The sequence below is a fragment of the Plectropomus leopardus genome, chromosome 4, assembly GCF_026936395.1.
Source record: "Plectropomus leopardus strain MGB_pleo_1.0 chromosome 4, ASM2693639v1, whole genome shotgun sequence".
Lineage (NCBI taxonomy): Eukaryota > Metazoa > Chordata > Actinopteri > Perciformes > Serranidae > Plectropomus > Plectropomus leopardus.
The window spans coordinates 30,204,691-30,217,180 of record NC_142179.1 but is presented as its reverse complement, the minus strand read 5'-3'; the positions used below and the strand labels follow the sequence as shown (position 1 = coordinate 30,217,180).

The 12,490-nt window shown below is 41.1% G+C and overlaps 2 protein-coding genes across 3 annotated transcripts; both read right to left on the bottom strand.

Annotated features, from left to right (window-relative positions):
- Positions 1 to 584: 584 nt before the first annotated feature.
- On the bottom strand, positions 585 to 2,951 carry crybb2 (crystallin, beta B2). Its single transcript, XM_042488243.2, has 5 exons — positions 2,864 to 2,951; positions 2,581 to 2,699; positions 1,262 to 1,394; positions 1,028 to 1,170; positions 585 to 916 (listed from the first exon to the last, which is right to left on the bottom strand). The coding sequence occupies exons 1-5, from the start codon at positions 2,924 to 2,926 to the stop codon at positions 748 to 750; spliced, it is 627 nt and encodes a 208-aa protein (XP_042344177.1). The 5' UTR covers positions 2,927 to 2,951; the 3' UTR covers positions 585 to 747.
- A 4,918-nt stretch (positions 2,952 to 7,869) lies between these two features.
- On the bottom strand, positions 7,870 to 10,551 carry LOC121944454 (beta-crystallin B3-like). 2 transcript variants are annotated; one of them, XM_088077091.1, is made up of 6 exons: positions 10,418 to 10,551; positions 9,973 to 10,070; positions 9,672 to 9,790; positions 9,410 to 9,542; positions 8,423 to 8,565; positions 7,870 to 8,272 (listed from the first exon to the last, which is right to left on the bottom strand). In XM_088077091.1, the coding sequence occupies exons 2-6, from the start codon at positions 10,045 to 10,047 to the stop codon at positions 8,017 to 8,019; spliced, it is 726 nt and encodes a 241-aa protein (XP_087933217.1). In that variant the 5' UTR covers positions 10,048 to 10,070; positions 10,418 to 10,551; the 3' UTR covers positions 7,870 to 8,016. The 2 variants fall into 2 exon arrangements, with proteins under 2 accessions (XP_087933217.1, XP_042344176.1); XM_042488242.2 differs by having other exon boundaries at positions 10,335 to 10,489.
- Positions 10,552 to 12,490: the final 1,939 nt, after the last annotated feature.

The window sequence follows — 12,490 nt, the reverse complement described above, 5'->3', positions numbered from 1 at the left end:
GACGAAATGCTGTTATACCAGCCCACAGAAAATAACAAAATACATAGTTGTATATCCACAAACGTCACGATAAAAATAACCCTACTAGAATTAGATTTAAGAAGATGAACAAGAAATGGTATGTTTTGTGAACCTCTGAGAGGGAAAATGCATGGCCCTCCCTCCACTAAAAATAACCGGATTTGACAGTTTCTGGATACAATAAATATTGTGATTATTATTGTCAGAGATTTAAAAAAAAAATGCATGTATGCGTGACTGTTTTGGAGTTCTGAAAGTATTTAAAATTAAAAAAAACATCCAAAAACATTTTAAGTTTAATGTTCTTCCTTTAAGCCAAATCAATAAACAAAAAACTCCCTCCTTGGTGCTTAAAAAATATTTAAAGTGCCTCATCCGTTCTGCACCACGCCTCACCTCTTATAGATAATGAACAGTCCCTTAGTACACTATTTAAATAATGTAACACGACTGACATAATTTTTTCCACCCGTGATGTCCCTTTAAGATGTTGATGAGAGATATGGCAGAGGGCTGAAGCGGAGGGTGAAACGAAGGTAAATCACACACCCAGAAGTCAAATGTAAGCAATAAGGATTTATTAGTTTGCATCAAAGAAGGTCACTACTGCAACAGCTGCAATAGATATCAAAATGCTGAATGGTGTAAATGAAGGACAAAGGGGTCGATGCTGGGAGGGAGCAATGCTGTTGAGGTCAGGGTTCATGACAGGAAAGAGTCACAAGCTTAGTTGACGGGGTGAAAAGCACCCCTCTGATGCCACTGCATGTCTCTGATGCGTCGAACCGACTGGATCTGAGGAATCTGGGCTCCGAATTCAGTGTTGTCCTTATACTCCCCCTTTTCAAACAGGTACTGATAGCCTCTGTAGCCTGGATACTGATAGCCCACCCAACTGGTGCACGAGGAGCGCAGAGAGGGAGACAGATGAGAGGCAGTTATACATGAAAGGACGGTAACAAGAGACAAGATATTTGCACAACATCTGCTAGGCGGATGGACTCACGTGCCACTCTGAACCCGAACAGAGGAGACCTTCTCCTGGTAGCCGTGTGCGTGAAAGCTGGGGACATCGTCATCTATGATTTCTATCTTCTTCCCTGCAAAGCTGGGGTTTTCGTAAAGGACAATCTTGTGCTCCTGGCTGTCCTGTGAGGGGAGCAGAGCAGTGGTTGATTTGTTAAGCAGCTGATGTTACCACTGATGGAGGTGTGTATCAGTAAAAAGTGTGTTTTCTTACCACTTTAATCGGGCGGAATGCAATAATGGTGTCACTACGCCTGCTGTTGGTCCAGGAATCCCAGCGAGGATACTCCCCCTTCTCAAACACATACTGCTCCCCCTTACAGCTGGCCTGCTCATATCCCACCCATCTGAGAGGGGAGAGGAGAAACACATGAATGGCTGTGATTGGGAGGGGCGTAGCACTAAATTCTGCGTCCTATGTGAGCAGTCTCTGTGGGCCCCTCACCCTTTCTCTCTTGATCCATGTCTCTCTCATTCTCCTTTCATTTTTTTTTACAAAGTAATTTTACTTTCTTTATCTTTCCTTTCTTTCTTATCTTTTTTTTTTGGAACCCAAATATCCCTATCTTGGCAAAACACAGTGTACATTCGTGCTCCAGCATAAGCAGTTGTTCACTCAGGCTTCGTTTAGAGAAAACTCATAGTGCAGACTACAGACTACTCAACTATTTAGCACCCTAAGAGTTCAGTCTTCAGTCACACTGCGACACCTGAGTAAATTGGCTTAATATCTATCAAAAACACAGGAAGTTACAAGTTACGAGTTACCAGAAAACCACCTGAAATATAGGGGGAAAGAAAGAGAAAGAAAGAAAGAAAGAAAGAAAGAAAGAAAGAAAGAAAGAAAGAAAGAAAGAAAAGAAAAAAGGGCAAAAACAAAAAATAAATATAAAAATAAAAGGTTATATAATAATAATAATAATAATAATAATAATAATTAGTAGTAGTAGTAGTAGTAGTAGTAGTATTGGTTTAGGACATTTTGTTATTTTTTTATTAGGATTATTAATTTTTACTATTACTTTTCTTTCTCTTCTTTTTAAAACAAATTTTTAGATCATTTTCTTGTCATCTTTTTCTAATTTCTTGAAAACTGTTGGACATCTCCTGCCAAGTTGCTTCTTGTCTTTATAGTCATAGTATGTCAGTTTTAAAATGTTTAAATGCATGTGAAAAGGTGTCTGAACACAACAAGAAAACTGATCCTGTTCCAGGTTTCAAAGGGTCTTGGCTGTATTGTAATTTAGAAATGGCATTAAACTTTTGTTCTCAGACTTTTTAAGGGTCTTGTCCCATGGGGCCCTGCAGAATCAGTCCCACTTTTCCCCCCACTACCACACCCCTGGTTTTTGCCTCAGGGGCAAGTAGGAAATAAGGCTAAGTAGCACACATTTGATTTTTTTCTGATCATTTTCCATCCTCTACTCATCCACAGTTCTCTGACTGCCCCCCTTCTCTCTGTCACTGCTTCTCTGTACATTTTGTTTTTTAAATCATGTTGTAGTTTTCTGTCTGCCTCTGACCCACACTCACGGTCCACACAGCACCAGTATGGAGCCCACTTTCTCCACGCCTGCTTCCTGGAGGTTGTTGCAGGGACCAGTCAGCTCATGGCAGCGTCCCTGGAAGTTTTCCTGCTCATAGATAACCAGCTAGGGGAGAAAAGGAGAGCATGTGAGTGATGTTGAGCGACTGGTCTAAATTTCAAGAATGCCAATCTGTTCAAAATTTGATATTTGTGGGATTAAAGAATCCAAACAGGGCAGGCACAAGTGATTAGGCCAAAGGGTAAGTCGTCTGCATTTGATCCTCTCACCTTAAATGCACTGGTGCCTGGCTGCTGCTGCTTGGTTGCAGGGTTCTGGTGGTCTGTGGCCATAGTGAACGGATTGGCAAAGATGAAACTGAAAAGAGAAAACGATAATTTCCTTTTTTATATATATAAATATCTGTGGATGTCTACATGATTTACAAATGTTTCTATCTTTATTTCTAAAATATAAGCACGTGAAACTACTGCAAATCCCACTTTCATAGATTTTGTTTAAAATTATTCTCTCACACACCTAAATAAAAGTGTCAGACCCTTTTTCTTCAAACAAACCTCTGAAGTTAACAACCTCCTGAACACAGAATGACAGCAATACAACAATGGATGCAGTTTTTTAGAAATTCAATCTAAAACATAGTGGCAAAAGGAGAACAAATACTGATTTTATAAAATGATAAACTTCATGAAAACTACAGCATGACGGACATGAACCTCTTACCAGTACCTGTCTGTGCCAGTGTGTTTGTGATGGCATGATGAGCTCAATATATATGGGACGCCCAGGGGTGGAAACTCTGCCAACAGTACCCACAGTGTCCAAGCCGGCCTGCAGATCGGCCTGCCATAGGCCCAGCACGCTGAAATGAGGGGTCACCATGTAGCCTCCCCCCACCCCGGGCTGTCACACTCCCACAAAGTTATTTCATTAGTTGTCAGTTTTGTCCAGCCAGTCATTGTTTGATATCCACATGACTCAGCACAAACAGTGCCAAGAGTCCCACACCTACAATGAGAGGGGGAGAGAGAGAGAAGGATTGTGAAAGATGGGTTTTACTGTGCTGGGGAGATTCACACTGATTTGAATAACAGTCCAAATGCTGCTGAATATTTCCACAAGAGTAGCTTTATTTTAATTCAACTTCTAGAAAACACCATTAAGGTTTCATGTCAAAATGTGTTGGCTGTTGTTTGGAAGCTCCGAAGCTTGCAGTTTTTAATCAAACTGTTTACGGCACGTTATCTTTCTCCCTTTGGCAGTGAAAGATGTTATGTGATGATACTTTTTTTTTTTAAGCAAACAAAATGGCATGCTTCTTTATTTAATTAGTTTTAATTGCCTTGCATATGCATGTCCATCAGGGGAGAGAAGTTAATATGATCTTCTATTGAAAAGATTTTGTTTTAATGTGGACATAAGTCTTTTTAAAAGTTTTTCCTTTAGATATGTGTAGATGTAAATAGTAAATAAAATGTATTCTTTAAATACAACTGGATCAAAGTGGTCATGTGTCATTATTCAGGGCAGATGCAGCCTATTGCAAAGATTTTAGATGAGAGGTTTTGTGGTGCAGCAGAGTAATAATGTAATTAAGTGCTCTTCTAAAGTTACATATTTGTGTGCCATTTTTCATTACCTTTACTTGATAATATTTCAAGTTAATGAGACTTTATATGTTTTTTTTCCACCAATTCTCACAGGGTGCGTTTTGCTCAACACTATATCCGTCTTATAGTCATGAGTTGCTTTGAGGGATGAGGTTTTAGACTGGTGTGAAATACTACAGTAGCAAGCAATATTATTACACTAGAATACTGATTTAGGCTGATTACATAAAATATGCCTTTCACCTGCTCAACTTCATCATTCAACGAGAATGTACGAAAACAACTATTTTTATCTAAGTAGTAACATTTGTTTAACTAAAATTTTGTATGGAGACCCTCTCTAAAAGTAGAGCATTATAATGCGAGTGTGAGACCCTCTCCACATCAGCTGGTGAGTGCTGGGGTGTAAACACAGACAGTGCAGGCAGTGCATGTGCACTCGGGCACACTGGGAGAACAACAATGTGGTGGGTGGAGAATGGGCCCTTTCGAGTGATTCAAATTGCAGACCTCTAAAACACCACTGTGTTCAAAGAAGAACTTTAAATAGGCGGTAGCAATCTATGGCAAAATAGATGCTTATTCTACATAAAATTTAAAAGCTATGAATAAACCATTAAAAATTTTCAGTTAAATTAATAATTGATCCAATTTCAAATCTATGGATCAATCAGTGGGGTTTATTTGGTATTTTTGTCTTTTGTCAGATACAGATATGCAATAATGATTGCTGGGTTATATGAATATATATGTTGACCAATGTCAAGTCTATTTTATTATGTCACGAGACAATATGATATACATACGATATACGGTAGCTCGATATAAAATGTAGATGCAAAATAGACTGACAAGCTGAGCACACCTGCAAGCCAAGTGAGCAGTATGCAATATATTATATAGTGTTGGAGATATCAGCCATAGAGAAATCTGCCTTTTCTTAAATATAATGGAACTAGACGACGCTCGGCTTGCAGTGCTCAAAGTGCCAAAAAATAAACAAAATAGACTGGAAAAACTCAACAGCAATAGGCGGAGTTTCCATTTACCTTGTGCAAATTGAAATTGCAAATATAAAATACGTCTAATAGAAATATGTCAATTTTGAAAAAAACTCCCATTTATCGCAAAAAAGGTTCACATGAGGTGGTATTTCAGGCGATTCAAAAAAGCTATATTTCACAAAACTGCAATGGAAACACTTTTTTAGTTTTTATAGGTCACATGATGCTATAGCTATGTGCTTGTCGTTAGGAACTGGCTCCCTCAGGCATGATGCAGCAGGCGCTATAAGAGGTATTACTGCATCAGATAACTCTTCAGAAGTTGAGCAGATCATCTGGAAGTTTTGAATCTACAACTCATCTTTGACTATCACCTGTTCCTCTGTGGATTATCACCTCCCAGAAATCTCTCATATGCGGCCATTCCCACACATAAGGGGCTTGCCTTTCTATAATCACTTGCGTAACACACCTATGTCGCCCTTGATTGAAAGTAATAATGGCTAGTGCTGTGGCTACAAAATGACAGTCCCCCCAAAGAGTAACTTTTCAATCTCGATCGCCCCCTGGTGTCTGTCTGCAGTATAGTTCATAAAGCCCGCCCCACCACGTTAGTGAATGGGACATGAGCCAAACTAACAACTCAGTACAAGTACACGCCAAATACATTATTCCCAAAGTTGGTAAGTGGGGGCGCGTCGTCCATCTTTATATACAGCCTATGTGTTAACTCCCCAAGCACCACTGTGCTAACTGCTAACATTACAGCTCAGCTGAGTAGGATGGCACTAATGTTGCCATCTGTACAGCTGATATCTTGTACTCCGCAACTCACACCAAAACAATTAAGACTGATAAAAAAAAACGCCCCAGGTAAGAGGAGAAATATGTAGTTTTGATTTTAAGGTGAAGTATCCTTACAAGGGTGCAAAAAGCTAGTCACCTTGATATTGCGGTGCAACTTTTTTGTGTATGTCTGAATTTGGGATCTGGGCGGTGCTGCCCCCCAGATATTTTTCATAGGGGTGGACAGATGGGGCCACTGAAAATCTTGGGGTGGTGAACCAAAACACAAAGCCATAACTACTGCTAATCCTCAAAACAATGTCAATGCTGTTGAAGTATATCGAAAACTACATCAATGTGGAGAGTGAAGGAATTGCATACTGATATTTTATAACTGTGTATTACACGCACAGTTAACATTCTAACTTTCACAACAATACTTTTTGAATGTGTTATGTACTTATATCTAACCCTAACCCAAAAAATACAGCTTTAATTCGAAGGAGCACATTGATTGTGAGGAACAAGACATTTCCTGGGAACAAGCCTTCTCAAGTTTAGGGGAGACTTGTGGATACCCATAGAACCTATTATTATTTGAAGTAAGAGTTCAAGAGGTTCCCTTTGAAAATGGTTATACCAGTAGTTACCTTGCCAAAATGTTGCTTAACTTTAGTGTGTTATTTCTTCCCCTCTAAAGTTGCTGTCCACATGGTTGATACCAATGGATGCCTTCGGTTGTCTAGTTTCACAAGATACCACTACCAAGCTTTCAAAATAAGCGTGCAACAGTCTCTTAAAGACACTAATATTGATCTGATATTAATCTGACTGATTATTTGTGCCAGGGGATGACAGTAGTGATGGCCAGCAATCATATCAGGGGGGACATGCCTGACAGCTGCTGACCTTGGGGGAGCAACTGTATGTGGGTCATGTCAAGAGGGCTGTATGCTCCAGTGAAGGAAAACAACACTACAGCCTAGAAATTGTCGAAAAATTAGAATAATATATCACAAATCCACATAATCTGTATGGACTTACTTGAGACCTGCACTAAAATTCATTACCTCACAGCTGGCCAGCTGCAAGTATTCATTACTGTCATGGGAGACAGTCTTAAGGATAGAGCTCTGCAGGAGACAGATGGAGATATCTGCATGTATTAGTTAAAATGCACTGTCTCATCCTAGTCTGTGCTTTTAATTTTTTTTTACAAGGGCAGTGATATGTATTTTGGAATATTACGTCAATATATACTAAATAATAGTCTTCATGAGCAGTTTTATGTCATAAACATCTTTTTTATGTCTACAGATGGAATCTATTTGTGAAACACAGATCTCAGATCAGTATTATCAGAGGAATATTCAACTTTTCAATACTATACTTATAGTTGACTCATAATTACATGAGTTTAGGCGATATCAGTTCCCAATGTCTCCTTGTTGACTATTCATCATGAAGATCATCAACCATCAAATGCTCAATGATGACTATGGAAGGGAATGCAGTGCACTCTGTTTTAATAGCAAGCATACATAAAGTATGACATCACTTCCATTGCTGTTAAGCAGATGCATATCCACATATTCACTGAATAAGTCATGTGCTCCCGCTGCTGGATGAGGCTGGTGAGCTGTCTGACTAAAATGGGAAAGCACAAGCAGTAAAAGTGGCACACATGACTTGAAGATAAATTCAGCTCAAAAGCACATCTGCAGTTTATCTTGAGGACAAAAATCTGCCAAGTGTAGGCTACATTACTTCCACACAGATGTCAGTTTTACATCTCTGATAGTGTTTTTTTCCCAAATCTTTAGTATCTTAGTTAAAGCCACCTTGACTTATGACATCACCAACAAACAGGGCCCATTCCAGGTCAAACAACTTTTATTCGCCACTGAAACATACATGGCACTCCTCATTGGGCACAAGCAGCGTTTGCCATGGTTAGGTTAAGGCAGAGGGCAGGCACTGTCGGCAGCGTGTGTGGGTTGGGAGGCTGTGGGAGGATCCTGCTCAGCTGGCTCCAGCTGTGGCAGGTGGGGCAGGAGGTGCTGGGGCAGGGTCAGGGTCTGGGCCGGGGCCGGGGCCGGGAGCCGGAGCTGGGTCAGGAACAGTGAAACAGCCCCTCTTGTGCCACTGCATGTCCCGCACACGTCGGACTGACTGGATCTGAGGTGCAGGAGCCTCCCAATCATTCCAGTGCTTGAAGTCCCCTTGCTCGAAGATAAACTGGCGCCCCCTGTAGCCTGGGTACATGTAGCCGACCCAACTGGAGGAAGGGGAAACAGACAAACTTTATTGCATGTCTCACAATATCCTCAACATAATGTCACACAATACAGGGTAAAATAGGAAAACAGGATAAACACCATAAAGGAAGTGATATGTGGATAAAATGAGGATGCAGGGAGCTTCTTACGTTCCATTTAGAGCCTTGACACTCGCCACACGATCCTGAAAACCGTGGCCCCACAAACTGGGCACGTCATCATCAACAATCTCCATCTTTCTACCAGTAAATCCAGGGTTCTCGTACAGGTGTAGCTTGTGGTCAGCGCTGTCCTGTAGAGGAGAAACAGAAACAGGGATGTCTCCTTCAGATGTCTCCAGTAGATGTTTGCAAGGTGAAACAATAATGTATGGTGTGTGGGCAGCAGTGGATAAAGAGACAATGTGGCCCTGGGCACAGATATGCAAAGGGGTCTCACCACCTCTCCTAAATAGGAGCAAGAGGCAAAGATTTTGTGGTAGTTTCACACCTCTCTGTAGTCATTATGAACCTTTTTGTGTCTCCTTGTGGTTATTTCGTGTCTCTTTAAGGAAATTTTGTGTCTTGTCTAGGTAACTTTGTCTTTTTTTTTGGTTGTGTTTGGTCGCTTTATGGTTTTTTTGTGTGTCTTTGTAGTCATCTGTGTTTCTTTAAGTCCCTTTGTGTCTCTTTGCAGTGTCTTTCTGTCTGAGGTCATTTTTTTGTCTCTTTAAGATCATTGTTTGTCTTTTGTGGTAACTTTATGTCTTTTTTGTTCCTTTTTTTGTCTTTATGTTTTTTTTGTGTCTCGTTGTGGTTATTTTGTGTCCCTTTGTAGTTCTTTGGGTCTGTGGGTTTATTTTGTGTCACCCTATAGTCGTTTTGTGTGTTCTTGTGGCTGTTTTCTGTAGTCCTTAATTGTCTCTTTGCAGTTCCTTTGCATCTCCTGCTAATTTTGAGTCTCTTCCTGGTCTGTACATGTTAATCTGAGTAGAATTTTGAAGAGGACAGTCAGGAGGGGCCCTGACACTTTGGGCCCCTGGACCTGTACCAGGGAATGTGTTTGGAAAGTAACGTGTGGGCAGCTCATATCTGAAACCCTGCACATTCGTAAGACTGTTATGGCTGCAGTGTTTTGCATTGAGACTAGTCACCCACCACTTTAAGTGGCCTTAGAGACAAAAGGGAGTAGCTGTTCTGACTGTTGGTCCAGGTGTCCCAGCGTGGATACTCGCCCTTCTCCAGAATAAACTGCTCCCCTGTGAACCCATGCCGATCATACCCCGCCCAGCTGAGAGGAAAGACGAGATGGAAATAAAAGGAGAAAGATTTTTAGTTTCCCTGATTCCATGTTATCCATGAAACTATTTTCTTGCAACATACATTTTTTTAAAAAGAGATGAATTAAACATAGACTTACGGTCCTGACTCAACTATCACAGATCCAACCTTCTCCAGTCCCTTCTCTGTCACATCTTTACACTCTGCAGAAAACTCCGCCTTGCAGCCCTGGAAGTTCTCAAACTCAAACAGCCACACCTGGAGTGCACAAAGGGAGGAAGTTACCAGAAAACACTCCATCATACTACAGAATCATTACAATGACTCATATTCTGATGTCTGTACACTAGGTTACATATTAAGGAGACTTTTTCAAACAGATGACATTACAACTTTGTGTCTGTGCCCAATCACTCCAGGTGTGCCGCTTGTTCCAGTACCTTATATGTGGCTCCAGCTCCACCCTGGCTCTTCCCAGCAGCCAGCTGCTCTGGGGCGCTCTGCTGCTCCGACATCCTCCTGATCCACTGCTCCTCCACTTTTTGGCAGCAGCACACACACAGACAAAGCACCATCCATCATGAACACACGTTGAAGCACACACACAGGAACAGAAGCGCGCACAGGAGGAAAGCTCAATGTCATAAATTCAATTTATAACTCCCACACAGGAGGATCGTATTCATTTGGGCCTAAAAAAGAATAATTTTCTTAAAATCTCATTAAATCAACTAAATATGATACAAAATACTGTTTTTCTAAGTAGGTTCCATTATAATCCATGATACAAAATCATCCAAACCTGGGTCTCCAGTTGGTGCAGCACCATCTAACTCCATTGCATTGGAATTATTACACCGACTGAGTCCAGAGTGGTGTTTTTACCTGGGTATGCCTGCTAGGAAGTGGTAGTGTCCCCTCTTTTTCGGCGCCACTTGGTGTTTGGTGGGGTTGAGCCATTAGAGGGCAGGGACAGGGGGGGTATTTATGGTTTATTTCTGGCCACAACAGCAGAAAAGGGGGAGCTGTTGATACAGCAAGTCTGTCGCTCACATTGTGTCCGTAACGCTGCCTCTCAATAGGCAGCTGTGTTGGCACACGCTGCCCTGCCTGTCCGCCTGGCTGCCAGTGAGCACTGTGTGCGGGCACAGGGAGAGAGAGCCAAGAGGATTCAGCAAACAGCCCCGCTCAGCACAAACACACACAAACATACACACACTCTGGGACTACACCCTGTCTCAACCACACCAAACTTCCTGTCATTTTTCTCGCAATTTTGGGTTAGTATCAACTGTAAGATTGAACACTTTATTCACAGTTTCAGCTGTGAAGCAAAGCAGCGCTGTCATCAAATAATCTTATCAAATGCCACAATTATTCAAGGTTTTTATAGGTATCAGACACTTATATTTTATGTTTTTAAAACCCTTTCAAGATCATTTTTTAACAAAATTTAAGACATACTTTTAGACAAATTGTCTTTTTGTTATTCAAGCATTGCATTTAAATATATAAAGATAAGTGTATATATACTGTACATATATTTGGTCCAGTAGAAGGTTTTATGTAGAAATATGGTTATTAGAGTATAATAGGTTAATCTATATTTTGCCATTAGATAAGTGCAAATATAGAAGCAAAACTAAAATTGCTGCCATGCTGTTATTTTGTCATAATTAGCATATGAATCCTTGAGTTCTAGCTATTTTGGTGAGGTCACAGTGAGCTTAACCTCTGACCTTCAACCACCAAACTCCAATCAGTTCATCCTTGAGTGTAAGTGGGCATTTTTGAAAAATGTAAGGAATCTGTCTTAAGGTGTTCTTGAGATATCAGACAGATGAGGTCACAGTGACCTTGTCATTTAACCGGTTACCACAAAAATCTAATCATTGTTGAGTCCAATGTGAAAAAAAAAACATATTCTGGATGCACTGGGACGCATCATCAGTTTCATCGTTGTTTCAGGTCTCGCAACATCAGACATTCTCACCCAGGAGCCCCAGCCGGGCTTTATCAGGCCCTGACTTGCGTCCCAGCAGCAGCCGCCCACAGATCAGCCCTCTTAAACCAAAGCCACCTGGTAGCTTTCTCTGCAGCTTCACTCAAAAATTTGGATGTCCCTCTTCTTCACCGTCACCTTCATGCCCAGTCAGTTGTAGACGTTGCAGAGTGAGCACCTGCAAAGCCTCTGCAGACCACCTCTGTGGTTTCATAGAATGTCTTCCAGGCTCTTGCCTGGCACATTCCCACCAGCTCACGGTAATTGGCGAGTTTCTACTCATTGGCTATCTCAGTGCGCTCTTATCAGGGGGTTGTGAGCTCCAGATGTTTCCTTACCTCAGAGAGGTAATGATCATGTCTCGCCAGAGTGATGTTGCTGTGATATGTTGTGGAAATTTCAGCTGCTTGCCCAGATCCACACACAGCTTCCAGTCAGGGGCTGTACAGAGGAGGCCTGTCTTTGTTTGTTGGATGTGTTCTGTCATTCTCTTCAGCTTTGACGAAGGTGATTAACTTCTTTGGGGGCCGGTGATGTGTGTGCTGTTGCTGATGGCAGAGGTTATGCTCTCAGCAACCACTTTAAGCACCTGGCCATGGTGCCCGAAAACATAACCCCTCCGGCCAGGGCTTATGCCAGCACGTAGGTATAAACACAGTATTAGGTTCAGTGGGTTTTAAATATTTGCAACCTCAGAAATGTGGACTTTCAAGCAGAGGACCTTTGCACATTTTGACAAAATTAAATTAAAAGATGGATAAATTACATTGGATGAAATGTTTAAGGAAAATAAGACCTCGTAAATTCAAACATACGACTCATGACTTAAGGTCTAATATTTATATAACTGACTTAAAAATTTTTTTAGACTTTTTAAGGAAAGACCTTGCTTGATTAAATTTGACTTCAAGTGATGGTCAAATACTTTTAATGGACTCAAAGCTTCATTAAGACTT

Bases quoted from the DNA above. Each gene is read 5' to 3' on its own strand.
- crybb2 (XM_042488243.2), bottom strand. From the start codon at position 2,926: ATGGCCACAGACCACCAGAACCCTGCAACCAAGCAGCAGCAGCCAGGC. The intron at 1,395-2,580 runs GTGAGTGTGGGT...CTCCCCTCTCAG, and splicing joins ATACTGGTGCTGTGTGGACC to ATGGGTGGGATATGAGCAGG. The intron at 1,171-1,261 runs GTAAGAAAACAC...CTCCCCTCACAG, and splicing joins CATTCCGCCCGATTAAAGTG to GACAGCCAGGAGCACAAGAT.
- LOC121944454 (XM_042488242.2), bottom strand. From the start codon at position 10,371: ATGGAGTTAGATGGTGCTGCACCAACTGGAGACCCAG. The intron at 9,543-9,671 runs GTAAGTCTATGT...CTTTCCTCTCAG, and splicing joins GTGATAGTTGAGTCAGGACC to CTGGGCGGGGTATGATCGGC. The intron at 8,273-8,422 runs GTAAGAAGCTCC...CCCTTCCTCCAG, and splicing joins GTCAAGGCTCTAAATGGAAC to TTGGGTCGGCTACATGTACC.